Source organism: Abrus precatorius, unplaced genomic scaffold, assembly GCF_003935025.1.
Source record: "Abrus precatorius isolate BTA unplaced genomic scaffold, Abrus_2018 Scaffold2, whole genome shotgun sequence".
Lineage (NCBI taxonomy): Eukaryota > Viridiplantae > Streptophyta > Magnoliopsida > Fabales > Fabaceae > Abrus > Abrus precatorius.
This window is the reverse complement of record NW_020874362.1, coordinates 3,791,360-3,815,808: the sequence shown is the minus strand read 5'-3', so window position 1 is coordinate 3,815,808 and position 24,449 is coordinate 3,791,360. Positions and strand designations below refer to the sequence as shown.

The 24,449-nt window shown below is 35.1% G+C and overlaps 4 protein-coding genes and 1 pseudogene across 4 annotated transcripts; 4 read left to right on the top strand and 1 right to left on the bottom strand.

Annotated features, from left to right (window-relative positions):
- The first annotated feature begins 1,416 nt into the window (after positions 1–1,416).
- Positions 1,417–8,047, top strand: LOC113857877 (transcription initiation factor IIA large subunit-like). Its single transcript, XM_027490131.1, has 11 exons — positions 1,417–1,774; positions 2,036–2,206; positions 2,301–2,453; positions 2,660–2,711; positions 2,787–2,845; positions 3,027–3,152; positions 5,933–6,076; positions 6,940–7,000; positions 7,095–7,261; positions 7,397–7,480; positions 7,576–8,047. The coding sequence occupies exons 1-11, from the start codon at positions 1,652–1,654 to the stop codon at positions 7,597–7,599; spliced, it is 1,164 nt and encodes a 387-aa protein (XP_027345932.1). The 5' UTR covers positions 1,417–1,651; the 3' UTR covers positions 7,600–8,047.
- A 2,515-nt stretch (positions 8,048–10,562) lies between these two features.
- LOC113857497 (D-xylose-proton symporter-like 3, chloroplastic) lies at positions 10,563–14,547 on the top strand. Its single transcript, XM_027489463.1, has 14 exons — positions 10,563–10,969; positions 11,047–11,147; positions 11,606–11,684; positions 11,788–11,847; positions 11,946–12,012; positions 12,096–12,220; positions 12,296–12,397; positions 12,475–12,852; positions 12,993–13,040; positions 13,138–13,200; positions 13,296–13,376; positions 13,476–13,574; positions 13,858–13,995; positions 14,076–14,547. Exons 1-14 carry the CDS (start codon positions 10,769–10,771, stop codon positions 14,208–14,210), a joined length of 1,677 nt encoding a protein of 558 aa, XP_027345264.1. The 5' UTR covers positions 10,563–10,768; the 3' UTR covers positions 14,211–14,547.
- Positions 14,548–14,842: 295 nt separating this feature from the next.
- LOC113859169 (proteoglycan 4-like) lies at positions 14,843–16,689 on the bottom strand. Its single transcript, XM_027491985.1, has 4 exons — positions 16,607–16,689; positions 16,100–16,393; positions 15,113–15,994; positions 14,843–14,960 (listed from the first exon to the last, which is right to left on the bottom strand). Exons 1-4 carry the CDS (start codon positions 16,623–16,625, stop codon positions 14,917–14,919), a joined length of 1,239 nt encoding a protein of 412 aa, XP_027347786.1. The 5' UTR covers positions 16,626–16,689; the 3' UTR covers positions 14,843–14,916.
- A 916-nt stretch (positions 16,690–17,605) lies between these two features.
- Positions 17,606–20,984, top strand: LOC113859326 (annotated as a pseudogene).
- Positions 20,985–21,825: 841 nt separating this feature from the next.
- Positions 21,826–23,552, top strand: LOC113859194 (pentatricopeptide repeat-containing protein At5g59600). Its single transcript, XM_027492009.1, has one exon. The coding sequence runs from the start codon at positions 21,900–21,902 to the stop codon at positions 23,550–23,552; it is 1,653 nt and encodes a 550-aa protein (XP_027347810.1). The 5' UTR covers positions 21,826–21,899.
- The last annotated feature ends 897 nt before the right edge of the window (positions 23,553–24,449 follow it).

Genomic DNA, 24,449 nt, shown 5'->3' with positions numbered 1-24,449 from the left:
ATGACTTAATTTATAAAGATTAATAACATGTCTTTAAATCAAAATATATTTATAAATATTTATAATATAATTAATTTTAAATATCAAATATAAGTTGAGGAATACACAACTTTATATCACACTTACATGTTAAAAACAATTGCAAAATTATTCCCTGCGTGTTAAAATTTCAATGTTACCCGCTTTTGTTATTTTTCTCTTAACGTTCTTATACATTTTTTTTTTCAATTAAATGAAGAAGGAAAAAATAAATAATAAATTTTTTTCTTGTACGTGAACAATGAAGAATGACAAGAAGAAAGCAAATAACTAAATTTAAATATTTTAAATACAGTTTACATGATAAAATTACATTTTTATTAGTGAGCATATTTGATAATTTGTTTTTTAATTTTCCTTTTTTCTCAATGAAAAATATTATCCTATTTTTTTTTTCAATTGAATATAAAAATTAAAATAGACTTTAAAACTGGTATGTGAATACATATTTCATCATTTTTATTGTAAAAGAAAGACAACACCATTTTATTTAGAAGAAATAGCTAAATAGGATCAATTATACCATCTATTTTAGTTAGGGGTATAATGATTTAGTTTGGTGTAGTTTTTATTAAAAAATAATCTAAAATGAATGTGAAAATAATAATAGTTTTGATTAAATCGAGTTTCACAGTAATATAAAAAAAAAATTCAAACAAGCACAATTTTTAAAATATATTTTTTGTAATTGTATTTATATTTAAACATTTTTATTTTAAATTTTATTAGTTTCTTAAACTAGAAATTAATTCAAAGATAAAAGCGAGATTTTTGAACAAAATAAAAAAAAGAGACATTACTTAAAAGAATAAATTTTTGAAAAAATAATGAACTTCTAAATAGAAAAACAAATCATCTGAGAGAAGTAAAAACCAGTAATAAATAACAATAATAGCCTATATATTTACGTAATGTTACGGTAAAATATATGAAAAAATAATATTATTATAGAAATTCAATAAAAAATAATATAAATATATTATAAATACAGTTGAATTTAGTTCGATTCAATTTTAAAAGTAAGAATTGAAAATTGAATAAAATATAAACATACTTTTAAAATTTAAAATATTTTAATCGGTTGAAAGATTTGAACACCCCTACTTTTGGCATAAGGGAATAAAAGTAATAAATATGAATAATATAATTTATTTATCTTTTTCTGAAGTTTTATTTTCGTGAACGGGTTCTCTTTCTTTTACATCTTTCTTGGGTGTCGTTCTCTAACCCAGTGGGGGTATCATGACTGAGGTACTTTATACGATATTGGTGGCCGTATAGCAACGGGGAGCGTAGCGAAGATAAGAATGAAGGAGATGTGAACACGTGGAGTATTCTGCTTATAATCGGATGCAAACCTATTTATATTCCACCCTTTATTCTCTGTTTCTGGTCCGCCCCTTCCCCATCTCATCTCATCGCATCTCATCTTCGCTATTCGCTTTCTCCGTGTCCGCCTCAGCTTTCACTCCAAAGCCTCCCAAACCCTAACCAACCAACTAACCCCCTTTCAATCTCAATCTTTCTCTCTCTCTCTCTCTCTCTCACTCTCACTCTCACTCAACCGTTTCTTCTCAATCGGATTATCCACTTTGGAAGAAATTCTTCCGCGATGGCGGCTTCCACCACCAGCCAGGTCTATATTCAGGTAATCGACGATGTCATCAACAAGGTTCGCGAGGAGTTCGTCAACAACGCTGGTCCTGGCGAGGATGTTCTCAAGGAGCTTCAAGCTGTATTATCTCTTCATTCCGATTTGTTTTAATTTTTTTTTTTAATTTCGCGGTGTTGTTTTGACATGGAGGTGTTTTTCTTTCCCAAATGTACGTTAATTAATGGTTTTGTAGTTAATTTCACGTTGTGCGGTGATTTGGTTTGGAAGAAATGTTAATTGTTTTGATTTAGGGCTTCGATCTGAGCATTTACGCGCTTTCTGTTTGGTTTATGGATTTACTCAATTTATTCTTACTTGTTTTCTTGTTAATCATTTATTTAGATATGGGAATCGAAGATGATTCAAGCTGGTGCCATTCTTGGTCCCATTGAAAGGTCCAGCACAGCTAAGCCAACACCCGGTGGTCCAATTACTCCCGTTCATGATCTTAACGTGCCTTATGAGGGGACTGAGGAGTATGAAACTCCCACAGCAGAAATGCTTTTTCCTCCTGTGAGTTTAAGCCCAATATCATGAGTTTGTAAGTTATGTTTCCCTTTAGATGTGCTTTTATGAAATTGTTAACATGGGCTTTTGACTGTAACAGACGCCATTGCAAACTCCTCTTCAAACTCCTTTGCCAGGAACTGCGGATAACTCCATGTATAATATTCCTACTGGTCCTAGTGACTATTCTTCTTCTGGAAATGATTCTGGAGGAAATAATGAGATCAAAGGTGGAAGACCTGGTCCATACATGGTAAAGATCATTTTGTGACTCCCAAAATAACTGTTTACTGGTTTATATTTGATCTCTCTTTCATTTTTTTTTCATAATAGATTAAATAGCTGTCTGGCACAGTGTATAAACTCTTTACCTAAAACCATGTGCATGGTTCTACTTCTTTTATTTGTTTCCTTTAACATTGCATGTGTCATTTACCTTGTCCATACAATCTTCTACAGCAACCTTCTTCTCCCTGGACAAACCCAAGGGCTCCGCTTGATGTTAATGTTGGTGAGTCCCGTTTGACTTTAGAACATAGTTTTAAATAATATTGCTTCACGGTAATGACTCTGCGTTTCCCTTTAGCTTATGTGGAAGGGCGGGATGAGGCGGACAGAGGAACTTCTAATCAACCTTTGACACAGGTAAGCAGCTTGGTGAGGTCTTTTAGAAAACATGGTTGAGTTTCTTTTGTGAAGTCAGAGAATGTTATTCCTTTCTTGGAACAGTTTATCAGTTTTTTTTTTTATCTTGAATTGACCTGAAAGAGAGAACACAGAATCCATATAACATTGAGGTATTATTGATGCTTGGAAAAACATGCAGGACTTCTTCACAATGTCCTCTGGGAAAAGAAAACGTGATGAATTTGCTTCACAATATAATGCTGGTGGATATATACCTCAGCAAGATGGAGCTGGAGATACTGCTTCTCAAATTTTTGAGATTGAAGTATGGTCTTTCTTCATTTTGTCATCAAATTAATATTTGTTCGATTTATGTCAGCCTGGTGCTTGCATAGTGTTTGGATTAGTTTTATAATGATGTCAATAATAAAATATATTCATCTGTGTCCTAATTTGTTTTTGTCGTAAATGAGCTTGTGGTGTATTACTGAAGGAATGATATAGTGAGATCCTGGCTTTATAACATTTATTTCATCTCTGTTCTGTTGGATGCCCTTTTGTCTTACCTTCGAGTAGTACCATGTCTGCATCTCTGGCGGCCAAAATGCTTAACTTCTTGCAGGGTAGTCTGAGGTCATTGCTGACATTTGCATGGAACTTGAACAGCATGGGAATATTTCTAAATAGGATCATATGATGTTTGCAGACAAGTTTGAATAACACAGGTTCTCTGTCAACAAAAAATAGGCTTGAACTTAAAGGTTCTTACAATGTCTAAATGTTGTCAAAACTCATACATCAAAGAGTATTTGGGTTATTATATGCAAAGAACAGGCTGTCATAAGGTTTGAAGTGGTGGGGTTGGGAGAGGATGGGGACATGGGAGATGGCAGACAGTGAAAAGAAAGTCATGCCATCTCTGAAGTTAGGCTGTCGTAAGATTTTTTTATTTTTTTTTTCATAAAAAAGGGCAAGTTAATGCAGAAATCTCTGAAGTTCATTTTAACACAATGGTGTGGCAGTTTACTGTGTGTACAAATGGATAATGATTTGTATAACTACATCAATACTACAAGACTTCACTAAGATGGAAGAAAATCGTCACTCAATTTTTCGGCTCATCTCCATCAATTTGTTCTCACCAAATGCCTGTTGTTCTTGAGTTAATTTGTTGGATGCTAAATGCAGTTCAATTGTGTGTTCTTTTATTCTCATCTTCACATGTCTGAGCATATTAGAGATTGACCAGTAGATTGAGGTTTTTGTTATTCTGTTGTCTCTGAGTGCTGAATAGATTGTGTTGTTTTTAATCATTAAATTTGCCCCATTCAAGATTGAGATTTGAAGATTGTAGACAGAAGTTGACCTATTAGTTCACCAGATGCCACTGTGTCATATGTTCTCTTGTCAATGAAATCATGTATTGGCAATAAGGGAAGATGAGACTGCTAGAATTGAATGATTACAATTTACACAGTCAAGGGATTGTGATGAAGCTAAAGCACCTAATCAAAGATTGTGTTGTTTTTAATCATTAAGTTTGCCCCAATCAAGATTGAGATTTGAAGATTGTAGGCAGAAGTTGACCTATTAATTCACCAGATGCCACTTTGTCATATGTTCTCTTGTCAATGAAATCATGTACTGGGAATAAGGGAAGATGATTGATTAGGTGCTTTAACTTCATCACAATCCCTTGACTGTGTAAATTGTAATCATTCAATTCTAGCAGTCTCATCTTATCTCAATATATATTAAATCTGTACAACTTTGGGCACATGTCAATCATAGTAGTCAATAGCAGCCGCTATCACAGCATAGTGGAGTGGCTCCCTACCATTATTCCAAGTGCATAGCGTTGCAGTTCAGTATAGCAGCTAATGTGACATGAATCTCAGCTGTTGTGGCTGGTATTTGATGCATGACAGAAATGTTAAAATTTATCCTTGTTTTCTTAACATTAGAAGGCTTTTAGGAGGGGAGCAATTTTGACATTTTGCTCCCCCTTTACATTGTCAATTTCTACATGTCATTGTATCGGTCAAACTCAGTATTAAATCCTAAGTGCTCTCATTCACCATCTTTGACAACCTCTGCTTCGTCCAATAAGCTTCAGCATAGCCGACATTATTTTTTGGCCAAGTTCCGATTATCTTTGTCATTTCCGGTGAGACTTGCCCATTTATGATGTGACTCATTTGTGTTAGAGGCTACTTTCCAACTAAAATCTGAGTCTGTTGACTATATCCAGCCAAGTTATAGTCATCTTCATTTCCAATAAGGTCCGTACACTTTCCGGCGAGCGTATCTGCATCAGGGTTTTTTTTTTACAGCGAGACTACTCTGTTTTTTCTATTTTTCTTCTCTGTTCTATTCTGACTTTTTATAGCTTCCAAATGATTGAAATTTGACATCTTTAGCATATATTTGTGTAGCATAATCTATATTTAGTGCATTTTAAATTTTTAGAATAGCGGTTATCCCGCTATCCACTATTTTGCTATAATGTTTTTGGAGTCAATCACTTTGTGCTGCTATCCGAGATTGAATGCTATGATGTCAATTGCTTAGGTGACTTTTTCCCACCATCTGCTGTTTTTTACTTCCCCTGGAATGGATTATGTTTGGCCCTCTGTTTTGATTTCATTTTCCCATGTTGCAAGCATGGGGGATACTGATCTGGTTAAAAGATAATTATTTTCCTCAGTTGGGCCTTTAAACTTTTAATGAATTTAAGATACTTTGTTCCAGGAAACTTTGTCACTTTTAATGATTTTACTGATCTGTCAGAATTTTTTAGCGCCATTGCTTTTTTAATCATCTGTTGGATGAATAGCTTTCATTTGACGATATATCTGATAGCTCTTGTCTACTGTTGTAAACACACTTCCCATTAGTCACTGATCTGCAGCACGAATATTTGATCAGGTGGCTATTGAAAAGTATAGATCACTTGCTTCTTTTACTACCCATTATTGTACATTGTTCTTTTTGGGGTCCTGCTGTACACGTGTGCATGCATTTATTTGTCTGTGAATTTGTTGGGTGCTTGGTTGATCGAAAGGTTTATTCAATCTATGAACTGTATTAATATAAATCTTTCAGGTGTATGGAGCTGGCATCTCCATTAATGCAGATTACTCTACTTCTAAAGGAAAAATGGCAGCACATTTGGAAAAGCCAGCTTCTCGGATTCCTCAACTTGATGGACCAATCCCTTATGATGATGATGTGCTTTCTACTCCAAATGTGAGTAGTGGATTTTTTTCTTTCTTCCTGTACTTAAGATTGTATCGAGATATTTTTCATTTTGTACCTTACCATGATATATCATATGCTTTTGTTTCCCTCATTCTTTCTGTTTCTGGTTTCTTTTCCTCCATTTTTTTCAGGTAAATGTGTATTCAACCTTTCAATGTTGGATTTCTAGTACATAGACACCTCAGCTTTCAATTTTGACAATTACTAATCCCCTGGAATTTTGATAAACGTTTTGATAGCCGTCCTTTTCTTCTCTTATATGTCAATATTTATATAAATTCAAGACAACCCACTCTGACCCTAAACACTTTCAGCTACAACTGCTTTCCATTGCTTGCTTATTTCAAAATATTCATCTTACAATCCAAATTTTTTTAACCCCTTAACTATTTTAAATTTTAGTCAAAGGAGCTTAATTGCCAAATTTAAAAGTTAAGGGGTATATTTTCTGAAGCAAAAAAGTTGAACGATTATGTGCATTGTTCTTAATTTTTTAGTAGATTTTTTGTGTGTTTAAGTTATATTTGCACTAGATAATTTTACAAATGGTTGAAGTGATGGCTTGATATTCTACTTTTACATGAGATCCTACAACCACACTCTTATTGTTCTTTCTGGGAAATCAAATTTTCCCACAACTCGAGCATGACCTTTGTCTTTATTCAAGTGACTTCTAATTTATTTAAACACCTCCTCCCCCCCCCCCCCCCCCCCCCAACACTGCAACACAAAAACAATTGGATATTCAATTTAATCTTTTAGGGTTTTAATTGCAATAGTGCTTCATTTGATAGTTTTCTCACACCATGTCTTGCATTCCAATCATACCATTTTATTTTTCTTGTTTGCAGATATACAATTATGGAGTGTTCAACGAAGACTACAACATTGCAAATACACCAGCTCCTTCTGGTAAATTGAGAGTGCAAATATACAATTATGTTTATGGTTCTCGTACATATCTACATCAAATGTTTCTGATGCATATTTTCACTTTATTTATTAGAAGTACCAGCAAGTACCCCTGCTCCCGTTGCTCAAAACGAGGTTGATGAAGAAGATGATGATGATGAGCCTCCCCTAAATGAAAATGATGATGATGATTTGGATGATTTGGATGATCAGGGAGAGGATCAAAATACCCAACATCTTGTTTTGGCCCAGTTTGACAAGGTACCAACCTCGCTCTTCTACTGTCCGTAGCTTAGATGTCAAGTGCTATAACAATGTGATATAGCCATATATTTATGGTTCAAGTTCGGGGAATCAACCATTTTGAGACTAATGGTTGTCTTGCAACAAATTTAGGTGACGCGTACCAAAAGTAGATGGAAGTGCACACTGAAGGATGGTATTATGCACATAAATAATAAGGACATTCTCTTCAATAAGGTTTGTTAGTCGTGAAGGAGAACAATGCTATGTACTTATTCATTCAGTTCAGCTTATCAAATTGTAATGATGGCTGAAACTTTGCTCTTCTGCAGGCAACTGGAGAATTTGACTTCTGATTTTGTCATGGATTGGTCTGCCATATAGTAGCAGTGCTTTGGTGAAGTATATGTCACAGGTGCCATTGAGTATTTCGTAATCTTTCTTTGATTATAATTATTAATTAAAGCTGGAGGAAGAGAAGTTCTTAATACTTTCGCCACTGTTATATTAATGTTGGCCTGTTGTACATAAAGGATGAGCAAATTTTGGCCTTTTGATGGATAGGTACTCTTGAGGCATTTCCTACAGTTTGTCATTTGTCAAGTGGGATATGTAGTCTATTAGCTCTGTATGCTTGGACGTTTTGTTTTCCATCTGAGATCGTATGATACTTAAACTGCCGTAGTTCTCGTGGTTAATTTTTTAGCCCTCGTATAGAATGGCATTTAGTGTGCTTTTCTTGGTTCCAACATGATTTCTGAAACCTTAACCAAAAAGAAAGAGAATATGAAAATTGAGAATTATTATATTTTCACACCTACTTTTTTTCTTACATCTATATGATATTTCTTTTCATTTTTATTTTTTCATATTATTTATTAATTTACTTTTACCTTTTCCTGCCTTTTTTTTCCCTTATATTTTTCATTTCTTCACTTATTTTGAATCCATTTAACGGCTGGCTAATGATTATTTTCCTTGAGAATTTATTTTCTCTCACGGTAACGGTGGTAATTTCTTGCACGTGTTTTAACTGGAATAATGGATTGCTTTTATTTAATTAATTAATTTTTTGTTGGACGGTGCAAAATCTAAAATTCAATGGAGGGATACTTGTTAAATGGCGGGGAATATGAACTCTCGTTACATCTTAATATTCCCAAAAGATGTACTGATCAAGAAATGTTTAGTAATATTTTTAATGTTTGTATAGATATTTTTAAATTTTTGTAAATTTAAGAGAGTAAATATTATAAAACTTAATAGTTATTATTTTATTATATTAAATAAAAATAAACATAAAGTATAAAAATTAAAAGGTTAAATTAATATTAATTAAAAAATGCATAATATAGAAAATAATAATTGGTATGATGAAAAAACACTCCATTTTTGTTTTAATAAAATTCCTAAAAATTGTTCTCATTTTAAAAATTATTACTCATAATTTATTTATAGAGATTTAATCGTTTATTTTAAATTAAAATCTAAAAACTGAATTGATTTGTCTCTGGCCATTTAAATGCATGTTTCTATAGCTTTTTTTTTTTTTTTACCATATAAACATAACGAAATGTAGCCTTTGACATAATCTATATTCTATGTATAGACTAAAATAAAGTTTTTCATCGTGTCATAATTGTAAAATTGATTCTTAAATCTGACTATTAATTTATTTATTTTCTCACACTTGTTTCTTTTTCCAAGTATAACATATAGAATTCAACTAACATTTATAAATATATAATTTTAAAATATTACTATATCACTATGATATTATAAAATTAATGATAAACGAACACGATAAAATATGTAATTATAATTTAATAATTAATTTTTATACAATAAAATAAATCATTTTGTTATATTAATAGAAAATATCTATGTATAATTGTATTATTATAATATTATAATAGCAATATAATATAAAAAATTATAAAGTATTTAATTTTTATAATATGATTATTAATACCTTTGTGGTAACATAATAAAATAATTTATTAAATTAATAGTCAAAAAATATTTTGTTATAATTTTTAATTAAAGACTAGAAAACATTATAAAATGTATTTTTATAGTTTTATCAACAACTGATCAATTATTATTTTATTTTAGTATAAATTTATAACACGTATCATTACTTAATTATATATATATATATATATATATATATATTATCATAATAAAAAATATATAATATTTCAAATATGTACTTATAATAAAATAATTAACATTTTTGCTATAATACAACAAAGAAATATTAAATTAATGATCTAAATAATATTTTATTTTTAATACATAATAGTTTTCTTATTATTATTTTTAATTATACAGTTTTTCATAAAAAATGAGAAACTTTTTTAACTAAAAGGTTTTCTTAAGCTGATTTTGTGATTACAGTATACCTTTTTTTTTTTTTCAGAATTTTATTTATATTTGAAAACATTTAATTTAATTTTGTATAGTTTTTGTTATATATAATAATTATTAGAATTTTATTGATGGTTGTTATTATCTTAAAATATAACATATTTTATATCTATAATATCTAATCATGCTGAGATATTTTTCTTCCTTATTTCTAGAAAAATATAATGGGTTTTACAAAATAAAAAATATATCTTAAAATAATTTTAATTTATGATAATAAATATTGATTGTAATAAAAGTGAATTAAATTAATATTTATGGAAAAGTATATTTATTTGTCAATATTGCAAATTTTTTCTTTAAATTTTTTTTACTAAAATAGTAATATTTTATATTATAATTAAGTGCAGAATTTACGACAGTACTATAACTATTTAAAATAAAAGATTTATTATATTATAATAAAAATATAATATAATATAATCTTTTAGATACTTTATTTTTTTTAACTTCGTATAATATGTTTAGTATATTTTGTACAATAAAATCAATCTCACTATACAATGAGTAAATAATTTTTAAGTGAAAATATCTTAATTATAATTACTAATAAAACATAAATTTTATTTTTATATAAATTTGCCCTATTTATTATTATTAATAAAATTAATTTATCACCATAATTGTGAGAAAGAAAACTAGCAGAAACAGCTAGACTATCGTAGAGAATTACAACGTAATTCATGTTTGGCTTCTCGATTTTCTTCGCTTTTAGGATACAACCGTTCCAATTCAATAACGACTTTTCAACGTCCTATCAATGGGAACAGTATTTTTTTAATTAAAAATCACATAGTATTATTAAATTCAATGAATATACTAATAAAAATTTATCATTTGTTAATTTCTTACCATAACTTTAAAAAACCGGATTCCATAATTATTAGACAATATCTTGCGTAATCTGATCGTGCTCCATACATCACACACGAGGGAGAATTTACTTCTCAGGATTTTGCAAACAGATAACAAAAAACATTAAACTTTGCAAAGATGATTCCACATTCCTGATTCCGGGCACACTTCATATATGGTTCATTAATAGACACAACCACACATACAGTGTTTCAGTGTTTATTGTTCTTGCTGCCTTGAATGGCATCAACTATTCTGTTCAATTTCAGGCTCTCTCAGTTTAACACACTGCACCATCAACGGGTAAAGAGACCAAAAGCTCTTGTATCCTCCTCTCGTATCATTCCACGTCATGTTTCTTCCATTAACGATCATTTGGGGCTAAAACATGTCACATACCCGCTTCTTCAATCTCACTCTACCCCTAAGCGCAGATTCCACGTGAGGACCCCCAAAACGAAGAATTCAGCTAAGTTTGATGCTTTTAGTCTAATTTGGCCTTTTCATCTTCTGGGCAGGTTGGAGCGCAGAAGGAGAATTATGCAGGGGAAGGCTCTGAATCTCTTGTTTCTGACGCAACGTACCAAGAGAAATTTTCTTGGTCTTCTGTAATTCTTCCGTACGTTTCTGTCACTATTCATTGGTTCTAAGGCAGGGTTGGGTAGAAGAAGTAAATAGAAGAAGAGTGATGTGTTGGAGGGAAATGTTAAAATTTGTAACTGTATCAATGTTGGGACTGTATTTGCTCTTGCGGCGTAGGCACTGAAAAGTAAAAAGTACTTTTTGCATGAGATCAAAACTCCGATTAGTTAAGTGAAAAAGGTAAAGGGTTCTGTTTGACAGACAAAAACATTGTTATTTGGAACTTTAAAATTTGCTTCTAGAGTGAGACAGGACCGGCTAATATGTAGGGCATTATACCTTTTTAATTGTGCAAAAGTTACCTTCTTTCATTGTCTCAAGAACATCAAATATCAATCTTTTTTCAGTTTAATAATCAAGCTTTGCTAATTTTTAAATATATAATCTGCTGATTTACTTGTTCCGGTTAATCTGTAATATTATTTCAAAATCTAGGTTTCTGTTCCCTGCGTTGGGTGGCTTGTTATTTGGTTATGATATTGGTGCCACCTCCGGTGCTACAATTTCACTGCAGGTAAAATTATTATTAAATGTCTTTCGATTACATATTGTTCTATTATTATTGTTAGCAGTAACATAAATAATTGATTTTTCATATTGTTTATTTGAATTTACAGTCTCCTGAGCTTAGTGGTATAACATGGTTCAATCTTTCTGCCATTCAGCTGGGACTTGTGGTATGATTTCAGTGTCATAGTTGGGAAACTTCTTTCAATTTTATGGAAAAGTTATTGTCATCAGTAAATTAGAATCTAACTGATAGCATCAAACATAGGTTAGTGGTTCCCTATATGGGGCTCTTCTTGGCTCACTTCTCGCATATGCCATAGCTGATTTCCTGGGTAAGTGCACTTAGTTTATCCAGCAACTGAAGCTCTCTTAAGATCGTTTCTTATTAAATCTATTAAGTTGGCCAAAACACTAGGGAGGAAGCGACAACTCATTGCTGCAGCCTTGTTGTATGTATTCGGCGGTGCAATTACTGCCTATGCACCAGAACTTGGTGTTCTCTTAGCAGGAAGGCTGCTTTATGGACTTGGTATAGGTTTGGTAGGCCTCTTTCAACTGTAACATTTTTTCGCAATTTATATTATTCTTGCATCTAACATGCAAATTGAATTGCAGGCCATGCACGGGGCTCCTTTATATATCGCAGAAACTTGTCCATCACAAATCCGTGGGACTCTAGTATCATTGAAAGAACTCTTCATTGTCCTTGGGATTCTGGTATTAAATTGTCTTTTATGTATCTTTTATCAACTAAAGAATTTACTGAGGATTGATTGACCTTTTATGTTATGCAGCTGGGTTATTTTGTGGGAAGCTTTCAGATTAATACAGTAGGGGGGTGGCGGTTTATGTATGGAATTAGTGCTCCACTTGCTATATTAATGGTGCTTGGAATGTGGATTCTCCCCCCTTCTCCACGGTGGTTGCTTCTCAGAGCAGTGCAAGGAAAAGGTTCTTTTCGAGATTTAAAGGAAAAAGCAATTGTTTCCCTGAGCAAATTAAGGGGCCGACCACCAGGTGGCAAAGAATCTGAGAGGCAAATAGAAGAGACCCTTCTCTCATTGAAGTCTGCCTATTCAGATCAGGAATCAGAGGGGAGTTTCTTAGAGGTGTTTCAGGGTCCCAATCTGAAAGCTTTCATAACCGGTGGGGGCCTAGTCTTATTTCAACAGGTAGGTCCACTTCAGTGCAATGAGTCTATTCATAATTTTCATAATTGTGTTTTTATATCTTGACTTTAATCATGTTATTTTGAAGGAAATATGGAGAATATTTTCTGTTTTTTGTCTGATTAGTCACTTTGTCACAATAGATAACAGGTCAACCAAGTGTTCTGTATTATGCTGGCTCAATTCTTCAGGTACTTAATCCTTATATTCATTTCTACTTTATTGTGACTGAAATTCAATCTTTTCCATCTTTCTCACTTCAGATTATATTCTGTTATTTATATCTAGAGTGCTGGATTCTCTGCTGCATCCGATGCTACTAAAGTGTCAGTTGTTATAGGCTTATTCAAGGTATAACTATTTAGACTTGTCCTTGCAACTTCCAAGGAAGAGCAACCACCACGTGACACTGATGATAATTTTTTTTGTGATTGATGAACCTGCAGTTACTAATGACATGGATTGCTGTCCTAAAAGTTGATGATTTAGGGAGAAGACCTCTGCTGATTGGAGGTGTCAGCGGCATTGTAAGAGTTCTATCACATTTTGAACTAACAGATTCTTACAGTACTTTGCTTCAACTTTTCATATGCACATGGTTATTTGGTTTTCTTTGATTTGTGTAGGCCCTTTCTTTAGTTCTCCTTTCTGCTTATTATAAATTTCTTGGAGGGTTCCCTCTTGTTGCTGTTGCGGCTTTACTTCTTTATGTTGGTTGCTATCAGGTAATTGTCTTCTGGTTTGTCATGGTCCTGCTGCTTTCTGTATCTTATTAAACCTGGGAATGAACATCTTTAGTATTTAATTAATTTTATCTTATACAATTTGGATACTAGAATGTAGATTGACATGATGTCATTCCGTGACCTGTATCTATGCTTTCAAAAAATGGAGAACCTTGCAACAAATAGAAATAATTCGTATTTAATGTTACCATTGTGTTGTCGTTGAGGCCAGTGCAATAATTGATTAGTGTTGGAATTTATATCAAATTGGGTTTGTGTGCAGATATCATTTGGGCCAATAAGTTGGCTAATGGTATCAGAGGTCTTCCCGCTTCGCACTAGAGGACGGGGGATTAGTCTGGCTGTTCTTACCAACTTTGCTTCAAATGCTGTTGTCACCTTTGCATTCTCTCCATTAAAGGTTTTGGGTTCTTTACTATCTTTTGTGTTTATATTTTCTTTTAGATAAATTTATCATTCTTTGTCTGACTTCCACTGCAGGAGCTTCTTGGAGCAGAAAACCTCTTTCTCCTTTTTGGGGCTATTTCTATTGTGTCACTTCTGTTCATTATATTTTCTGTCCCGGAGACAAAAGGCTTGAGTTTAGAAGATATAGAATCCCAAATCTTGAAGTGACAGCTTAAACTAGCACTTTTGATGTGAATGCTATATTTTGCTGAGTCTGTCACCTTGCATATATTTCCCTTGTTAGATTTGATGGTCATGGTAATGTTTGCACTTAAGACCATTGTATTTTTCGTCTCTAACCAATATACTCAAATCATACAAGGGTGCTGACTCGTGATTTTAACATTCATGATTCAATTCCCAAGAGGGTTGTCGTGCTAATGGAGAACCTATAACTGGGCACCAATTTTATTTGGACTTATTATGCTAATGTGCTACATCTATAGTTTCTAATGGTTCCGTTAGTACGGCGCACCACTTACCAATCCATAAATCTCCTTGTTACCTATGATTTTGCAGTTTTTAAACGTAGCCCCTACACTTGCCTGATACCTAATTCACCTAGCATGTATGAAGTCCTCACTAAATGCATGTCTGGTTCCACGTTTCTGTGGAATTAAATGTGTGCTTATCTTTTAACGTTCAATGTGCAAATCACAAATTATAATGCATAACCAAACACACTAAAAAATAACTAATCAAGTTTGGCAACAGAATTGCTGAGAGCATCGTCAAATATACAACACACAGTTTATTACATACAAATTAAATTTTACAAATATACGGAAATAATCTTTCCAGTCTACTTGTTGGATACATATACTCCAACAAAAAATCTTCACAAAAAATATATAAAGCACGTTTTATGGGGACGTCAATTTGCCTGAAGAATTCTGTCATGGTTTTCTTCCTGAACCACTGCATATAATTTGAAAGATGTGAAGAGATATAAGTTTGTCATAAAAAAGAATGATATCATACGATGAGATAGTAAATCATATCACATATCACCAATTGCATGAACAGTGAATAATAAATTAATAATCAATATGATGAACTAGTGCTTTTACCTTCTCGAGCGTTGGTAGATATTGGGATTTGAGTTGAAGTACTAGTAGCATTGGGAGATGCTGGGAGGATTTGAGATGACGTGGTAATAGAAGGAGTTGCATCTTCATATTTTGTTGGTTCCTCATTTCGAAGCAAGGAAGTAACAGCTTCTCTCACCTTCTCCATAACACCTGCATCACCAGGAGTTCTCTTAGGACTCATTGCTTCAGATATCACCTGAGATAGAGCTTTCTCATCTTCTCCTGGCTCCAACTTGTTCATCAAGTACTCTTTCACTGAAACACCCTTATCCCATATTTGCGCAGTGGGGCTTGGAGTCTTCCCACTCGGTGCAGCAGGAGATAAAGAAGATGCTGGAATCGCTGGAGCTGATGTAGTTCTCATTGTTCTTGGAGAAGTTTGGGCTGGTCCCTTTGCAGGAGGAGTACTTGGAGCAGGAAGGGACAAAGAAGCCTTGTTAATTGTTGTACTTGTAGGTGAAAGTTTTGATGGTGCAGTGTGATTATAATGATGATAATGATGATGGAGACGCTCTTTGGGTTTGGATACAGTGATGCCTTGTATTTTGGAGGTTACAGAGTTGGCTGCTTCTGACCCTTCAGCATAAACTGGTGTGAGTTTCTCGGCTATGTTTTTGGCCTTATTTGCACCAGAAACACTAGTAATAGTAGTTGGAATAGTTGTTGTTGTTGATACTGCTGCTGCATGTTGTGGTGTTTTCTTTGACAGTGAACGACTAAGTGTTTTTTCTTGATTTTGTTCCACTACGTGTTTGTCATTGCTTGATATAAAATGCTTCTCAGGGGTTGCTGGATTTCCTCTTGGATGATTCTGCTTTGGATTTTCTTTGTATCCTAAAGGTGCTTTCTCTGATTCGTACACTGAAATATTTATAATTTGACACCACAATTTTAGATGTTAAAAGAAGTGGAAGACAAGACTAATGTTTAAGGAAACTAGTGATTAAAATCTTTTGTCTGTATTACTCGGAGCTCCGAGGTAACCGGCAACATCTTCTTCTACTCCATCACCTTCTAAGCCTGCACCCGATGTGGGACTAGGAGAGTTCCCGTCCTCGTGTTTCTTCTTGCTGAGGCTGTGGCGTAATTTCTTGGCCTTCTCCTTCACTTTGGTGAGAACTGATTTCTTCTGATTCTGGCCGTGGTCTTCTTCTTGGTCATGGTGCTTCAACCTCTGAAAGAAGGGAGAGGATGAGGAAGGAGAGGAGGAGGAAGGGGAGCTGTGGGTTGGTGAATGCTTGGACTTGGAGGCTTCTCCTGCTGTATGTCAAAAATTCAAACATTTTTATAAATTCTACTCTTCCAACTACTAAAAATTAATAATTTATTTTTTACTTATATTTCTTTTTTTTATACATGTGTTTTTAAAATACACGCTAATATTGTGCATGGTTAAAGCATTGAGTGTGCCATTTTCTGAATAACTACTATCATAATCAAGCTTTGCCTAAAGGCATGATAGCAAAGGATTACCTCGGAGGAGTTGTTCCATGGTGTGGATGGTGGGAGCTTTTGTTGTTGTATCAACTTGTCTCTGAGGGCGTTCGAGTTGAGCCATTTTCTGAATCACAATTTGTCTCAAACTTTGAAATGAATGACTCTGCTTTTATATTTGTTCTTTCAGTGGACAATAAGAGGCAGAAATTCAACAAAAAAAATGAAGCGTGCTCATGCAATTGCTTCCGGTGTTCTTGCATTTGCAATGATCAAATCAAGAGCCCCATCCTACACCGTTGACTTCTACCTATGGACTCCTTTTCTACACGTGTAGACTAACAATTATGTTTGCTACTAAACCCCCCAAATATGAAATAGCTACACTCCTGAATTAGTAGTTTGACCAGGCCAGGGTGAAAATCTTTGTTCAACCTCATCAACTCAACAGTTTACATACCAGTTGAATATTTCAAATTCTGTCAAGAAAAATCAAACTCAAATGTCATATAAAAATAACAAATATAGGCGTAAAATAAATAAAGATTGATGTGGATTTATATGTACCTCAACATAATATGAAGTTACCCCAATATCATAATTGAAAAAACCTCATTGATGAAAGAACAATTTTATTACATATAAGAGGTTTAATCCGTGTGTATATATATATTGTATAACATTTTATAGAATAAAACATTTATGTATAATCAATTTTTATAAAAATATTATAACAATTAATGTAATTTAATGTATTCATATTATTTTAATAAAATTTATATAATTTCTTACCTTATACGATATTATATAAGTTAAAAATATTAGTAGCATAATTATTTTGTTATAATTTATTTAAATTTATAAAAATATAAATTAAAAGTAAAATTTATGCAATTTTTATAAATTTTAATTAATAATAAAGATTGTATTTTAAAAAGTGTTATTCATGTATTTCTATTTAAAGACATAAAAATTGAAAACCCCCTCTTGTCGTTATCTTTTCTTACTCATTCAGTGTAATTGCAACTTCCAGTTGCCATGTCAATGTCCTCTTCCATCCCTTCTTCGAATCGCTTCTCCACTACGCTATTAACCCCTCGTACTCGTTCCCCCAACCACCCCACGCGCCCTTCTTTTTACAAATACAACCTCTCTAACTGTAATTCTAACTCTTCTTCTCATCTCTCTCACTTCAAAACCCTCTCCACCACCCTCGCTGCCTCCATTATCTTCCATACTAACACCAATGCTCTCCACTTCCTCTTCCCCGATGGATCAACCGGAGGCGGCACCGGAGGAGGACCAGGAAACAGCTCCGGCGGCTTGCCGGCGAACATTGTGGTTCAGCAGAACAAACTGAGCGGCTTCAAGAAGTACAAGCTCTCGGAGATTCAATTCTACGATCGGAGCAGAAGAGCGAGATTCGGAACAGAGGATCCGTTGTTCGAGATGGTGTCTCTCCGTCCCGGAGGCATATACACGAAAGCGCAACTCCAGAAGGAACTAGAAACCCTGGCTTCGTGTGGAATGTTCGAGAAGGTTGATATGGAAGGGAAGACCAACGCTGACGGGTCAATGGCATTGACCATATCGTTCACGGAGAGCACGTTGCAGTCGGCGAAGTTCCGGTGCATCAACGTGGGATTGATGCAACAGACGAAGGCGATTGAGATGGACCCTGACATGACCGATAAGGAGAAGCTTGAGTACTATCGAATGCAAGAGAGGGATTACAAGAGGAGGATTGAGAGGGCTAGGCCTTGTCTTTTGCCTATGTCTGTGCATTCTGAGATTGGTGACATGCTTCGGAGACAGGGTGCTGTGAGTGCTAGGTTGTTGCAGAGGATAAGGGATCGGGTTCAGAAGTGGTATCATGATGAAGGATATGCTTGTGCACAAGTCGTTAATTTCGGGAATCTTAATACTCAGGAGGTTGTTTGTGAGGTTGTGGAAGGGGATATTACACAGTTGTCTATTCAGTTCTTGGATAAGCTCGGGAATGTTGTTGAAGGTAACACTCAAATCCCTGTTGTGCAGAGAGAACTTCCCAGACAGGTATGTGTATGAGGAGTGATTGCAATACGATTTGTGTGGAATGGTTGTGCTTTGTGTTTGATTTCTTTGGGACTTTTATGGTTTGGTGAATGGATGTTTGTTTGTGTTGGATTGGATTCACAGCTTCGGCCGGGTTATACTTTTAATATTGAAGCGGGGAAGCAGGCTTTGAGAAACATAAATTCCCTTGCGTTGTTTTCTAACATTGAGGTGAATCCTCGGCCTGATGAAAAGAATGAGGGGGGCATAATTGTTGAGATTAAGCTGAAAGAGTTGGATTAGAAAACGGCTGAAGTCAGTACCGAGTGGACGAGGAGGGCGTCCCACTTTGGTAGTTTTCTATTGAGTTGGATACCTGTATTGGTTGTCTGCCATGGAAATTTGTTTCCTAATTGATGAATTGCTTTCTGTTCAATGTTTGTGTAGGCTTCACTACAGCCGGGAGGGACTGTTAGTTTTGAACATCGGAATTTGCAAGGATTGAACAGATCTATCAATGGTTCGGTGACAATTAGTAATTTCCTCAATCCTCAGGTACTCCCACGCTAGTTGATTGAGTTCTTATCACTTTTTATTATAGGAATAGTTTAGTACGTCATCAATGTGGGTATGTATTTGATAAAATGCTCTTTGTGGGTTTCTGTAGGATGATCTTGCATTTAAGCTTGAGTATGCGCATCCGTATTTGGATGGTGTATATAATCCACGGAATCGTACTCTCCGTGTGAGCTGCTTCAATAGCCGAAAGCTCAGCCCAGTATTCACTGGGGGACCAGGGGTGGATGAAGTGCCCCCAATATGGGTTGATCGTGCTGGTGCAAAAGCCAATATCACAGAGGTCGTTTTACCACCAGTTTTTTTACACGATAAGTCTTGACTTGGCTGTCTGGGACGTCGGTAGGCTTTTTAGTTTTAATTTGTTTATCTTGCTTGCCAAGCAGAATTTCACACGTCAGAGTAAATTCACTTATGGATTAGTAATGGAAGAGATAACAACGCGTGACGAGAGTAATCATATATGTGCCAATGGTCAAAGAGTATTACCTAGTGGAGGAATTAGTGCAGATGGACCTCCAACCACCCTCAGTGGTACTGGTATCGATAGGATGGCATTTTTTCAGGCAAATATTACACGGGATAACACAGAGTTTGTGAATGGAGCTGTAATTGGAGACAGGAATGTGTTCCGGGTGACTATCTCATCTTACAATCATTTCCATTGATGTTGTCCCCATATTTGGAATATGCTCTTACCATCTTTAATTTGGTAAGTATTAAAGCTGGGAAAGAAAACAAAAGGGTGTGACAAGCAGGGGTGGAACCTTATTATATTATGGAGATACCTTAACCTGCTCAATATTTTCAAAAATCCTGTAGGTCCCATGTAATTTTCTATTTTAAATATGAATCTGCTTGTACAATTATTTTTACTTGGCCCTTCCAAGCTTCTGCTCTCAATTTTCTTAATCTACATCCTGACATAAAATTGAATTTTGCTAATGCTTTGTTCTTTTAATTGTAGCTACAGATTTAGATTTTAAATCAGCATTCCAACTTTTGTGGGCCGTTGAAATAATTGGCTGGAATTGCACCCAATTGTGAATATTTATGGGAAATGTTTAATCTTGTTTATCTAATTTAGGAACCGGTCAACATTGCTGTAACTTCGAGTACAAGAAATTGGCACTCTAAATATCTGATCTTGAAGTATGCTTTTTTTTATGTCTATGCTGACAGTTATCTCTATACAAACTGCAGGTAGATCAAGGCCTCGGCATTGGCAGCAAGTTCCCATTCTTTAATCGTCACCAGTTAACCGTGACACGATTTGTCCAGTTGAGGTCTGTGGAGGAAGGCGCTGGTAAACCACCACCACCAGTGCTTGTTCTCCATGGCCACTATGGTGGCTGTGTAGGTGACCTTCCAAGTTATGATTGTTTTACACTGGGTGGTCCCTATTCTGTAAGGGGTTACAACATGGGGGAGATTGGAGCCGCCAGGAACATCCTGGAGGTAAGAGATGGCTTTATGCATTTTATGCTTCTCTATGGAGATATAATTGCATTTTATACCTTTTCCAGAAACTGGAGAACAACTATCTGAACTCTTTTTCTTTTTGCAGCTGGCAGCCGAGTTACGTGTGCCCATTAAAGGCACACATGTATACGCGTTTGCAGAGCATGGAAATGATCTTGGAAGTTCAAAGAATGTCAAAGGGAATCCTACAGAAGTTTATAGGCGGATGGGTCATGGATCATCTTATGGTGTTGGTCTCAAGCTTGGTTTAGTGAGAGCAGAATATGCTGTTGATCATAACTCAGGAACAGGTGCAATATTTTTCCGTTTCGGAGAGAGATTTTGAGGTGCATTTTAGTCCGTAGTATATTGCTGAGTATGTGTTCTTCTCATTTGCTGAAGAAATCCTTCAGCCAGTTGTTGATGATACTGCAAGTGGTTTCATAGTGCCTTTGTTTATAAGTCGGATTGTGGAAATAGATTTTTAATCTCAAAATTGGTATAGGGTTCCATAAAATTTTAAGATGACAAAATTATCTTGCTGTCTTCTATTGATGTGTTTCTAATGTCTATGCGGCTTATGCTCAATGTCCACTCCCTGAGAACGAATGAGACCTAATAATTTTTTGTATACTTAGATAATTTTTTTTCTTATCAATATGATTGATGAATTATTAGAGATTAGAATTTTGATCAGTCTTTCAAATCCCGTAATTAAAAATTGCGCCAAATATTGAGCAATTCCTATCGCTAGGTAAGGAAAGGACTTGCTTTGCTTAAGCAATTCTTAACGTGTTGAAAGGACAACGAAACAATAAAAGAATGAGTGCCCACCGACAATTAATCTACCGAGATTTCTGTTTAATCTTAACGTGTCAGAAGACGAGAAAAGACTCAAAAGAATAAGCATTTCACTTTTTGGTAAAAAGAGTGAACCCGTAACGTTCCAATTGCAGATGAAGTCTTGCTACAAACAAATCGAAGTGTTTTAGCTGTTAGAGGTCGCCTCCAAACCCATGCATTGTTAAAAACACTGCAAGAAATTCCTATCACATGTCACTTTTTTATCATTTAATATAATGAGCTTACAATTTATATTGAAAATTTTCATTCTACTTACAGTTATAAAAAATCAGAAATTCATGATGAAGTGACATTGTTATAAACATTGCAAGAACAGAACATGGTTATCATAACACCGTGTGCTTTTATTATTCAACACTAACTGGTGATAGAGGTTTCTAGTATCTCCATTACTGCTATGCATGCTTTCCTCAGAAGCACAACATTGCTTAGAATTCCCACGAGAAATGGCATCATCATCAACCTTCGATTGTTCCGATCGGAATCCGAAAGCTATGCTGAACTCATCGATATATACGCTCGAGATCGAGCGTTTCACCTGGGTAAGAAGCTTCACGCGCGCCTAATCACCAGCGGATTTATTCGCTTCAACGTCATTACTTCCAACCTCGTATCCTTGTACGCGTGTTGTGGCCAACTCTACCACGCGCGGAAACTGTTCGACAGAATTCCAACGTCAAATGTTCGTCGCTGGATCGCCCTCATCGGCGCTAGCGCTCGCTGTGGCTTCTACGATCACGCTCTCGCCGTGTTCTCTGAGATGCAAACCATTCAAGGGCTTAAGCACAACTACGTTTTCGTCATCCCAAGCGTTCTCAAAGCTTGCGGCCATCTTGGTGATAGAATCACCGGAGATAAAATACATGGCTTGATTTTGAAATGTTCGTTCGAGCTTGATGCTTTTGTGTCCAGTGCTTTGATTGTTATGTACTCCAAGTGTAGGAGTGTTGAGGATGCACGCAAGGTGTTTGATGGGATGACTGTGAAAGATTTGGTTGCTCTGAATGCTGTTGTTGCTGGGTATGCTCAACAGGGTCTTGCAAATGAGGCACTGGGTTTGGTGCAAAGTATGGAATTGATGGGTGTGAAGCCAAATGTGGTAACTTGGAATTCTTTGATATCTGGGTTTTCACAGAAAGGTGACCAAGCAATGGTGTCTGAGATGTTTAGATTGATGATTGAAGATGGTGTTGAGCCTGATGTGGTATCATGGACTTCTGTTATATCTGGTTTTGTGCAGAACTTTCGAAATAAGGAAGCATTTGACACGTTTAAGCATATGTTGCGTCATGGGTTCTGCCCAACTTCAGCTACTATCAGCACCCTTTTGCCTGCTTGTGCTACTGCAGCAAGAGTGAGGGTTGGGAAGGAGATTCATGGGTATGCTTTGGTGAGTGGAGTGGAGGAAGATATTTTTGTAAGGAGTGCGCTGGTTGACATGTATGCAAAATGTGGCTTCATTTCTGAAGCGAGGACACTGTTTGGTAGGATGCCAGAGAAGAACACGGTTACGTGGAACTCGATCATTTTTGGTTTTGCAAATCATGGGTATTGTGAAGAAGCTGTTGAGCTCTTCAATCAGATGGAGATGCAAAGGGAAGCCAAGCTGGATCATTTGACTTTCACGGCAGCTCTCACTGCATGCAGTCATGTTGGAGATATTGAACTTGGGCAAAGGCTATTCAAGATCATGCAAGAAAAGTACAATATTGAGCCGAGACTGGAGCATTATGCGTGCATGGTGGATCTCTTTGGTCGAGCAGGGAAACTGGACGAAGCATATTGCATGATCAAGACAATGCCTATCGAACCTGATATGTTTGTATGGGGTGCATTTCTGGCTGCTTGTAGAAATCATGGGCATGTGGAGCTTGCGGAAGTGGCTGCTATGCATCTGTCTGAATTAGAGCCCGAGAGTGCTGCGAACCGTCTTCTGTTGTCCAGCCTATATGCCGATGCTGGTAAATGGGGCAAGGTTGAGAGGATCAAGAAAAGGATTAAGGGGGGAAAACTCAAAAAACTTCAAGGGTTGAGTTGGATTGATAATTGATAATATAATAGATTGGCAGAGATCATGTGTTTTGCTCAGCACAATTATACACTCGCAAAATATCTTCACCACTCTTCCACCTTTTTTTTTCTTCTTAATCTCTTTCTTTCTATTACATCGTATCACCTTTTGCATCTTTCACTTCACCACCCAACACCGTTTCGCATAGGTACACAATTAAACGGCTCAATCAGTGTAAGTTTGTTTTTAAACAATCCTCACATATGTCCGTCTAGACCAATTGTTAGATGGTCAGTCTGCAAACCCATTCGCATGTCTTTTTTAAATGTTTTTTTACTTTTCTTTTAATTTTTTTAATTTTCTTTTTTTCACTATTTTTAAATAATTAAAACATTAAAATTATTTTTAATGTTTAATTAAAATTATTATCTTTAAATGTTAACGAGTTAACCGGCAAACTTACGTGTTTAACCCATTGAAATAAAAAAATATACAGGGCACTTATTTTAGACTCAAGCTTATAAATTTGTGAGCTCTTGCGGGGTCAATCGCAAACCAAAACCTGGATATTCCACTCTAGTTTTGTTTCTTTAAAAAGAAGAGGATAACAAACTATTTTGGGGTATCGACAGAAAAAAAAAACTATTTTGGGCGTAAGTGCTCCTCATACGGCAACAATTCAAATGTTCTTTTAGGGTGCAGCTTTGGAAAAGAATATCTTGTCCATATAACCTACATCCTCTTTTGGATATTATAATGACCAGTAGAACAGACCGTTTAAAATGTGATGAAATGGAACGGAAATTGATAGAGTGCACTTCATTCAATTTAATCCAATATCTTTTTCTTTATTCCGTTCAATCATTCAGAACTAAATATTAATTATGTTTTCTCGTTTTAGACAATACAAATGTTAATAACATATTGTTGAAAAGG

Bases quoted from the DNA above. Each gene is read 5' to 3' on its own strand.
- LOC113857497 (XM_027489463.1), top strand. From the start codon at position 10,769: ATGGCATCAACTATTCTGTTCAATTTCAGGCTCTCTCAGTTTAACACA. The intron at 11,685-11,787 runs GTAAAATTATTA...TTGAATTTACAG, and splicing joins GTGCTACAATTTCACTGCAG to TCTCCTGAGCTTAGTGGTAT. The intron at 12,221-12,295 runs GTAGGCCTCTTT...ATTGAATTGCAG, and splicing joins ATGGACTTGGTATAGGTTTG to GCCATGCACGGGGCTCCTTT.
- LOC113859169 (XM_027491985.1), bottom strand. The intron at 15,995-16,099 runs GTAATACAGACA...TAAATATTTCAG, and splicing joins CGGTTACCTCGGAGCTCCGA to TGTACGAATCAGAGAAAGCA. The intron at 14,961-15,112 runs GTAAAAGCACTA...AATTATATGCAG, and splicing joins ATCTACCAACGCTCGAGAAG to TGGTTCAGGAAGAAAACCAT.
- LOC113857877 (XM_027490131.1), top strand. From the start codon at position 1,652: ATGGCGGCTTCCACCACCAGCCAGGTCTATATTCAGGTAATCGACGAT. The intron at 2,454-2,659 runs GTAAAGATCATT...AATCTTCTACAG, and splicing joins GAAGACCTGGTCCATACATG to CAACCTTCTTCTCCCTGGAC. The intron at 2,712-2,786 runs GTGAGTCCCGTT...GTTTCCCTTTAG, and splicing joins TCCGCTTGATGTTAATGTTG to CTTATGTGGAAGGGCGGGAT.
- LOC113859194 (XM_027492009.1), top strand. From the start codon at position 21,900: ATGCATGCTTTCCTCAGAAGCACAACATTGCTTAGAATTCCCACGAGA.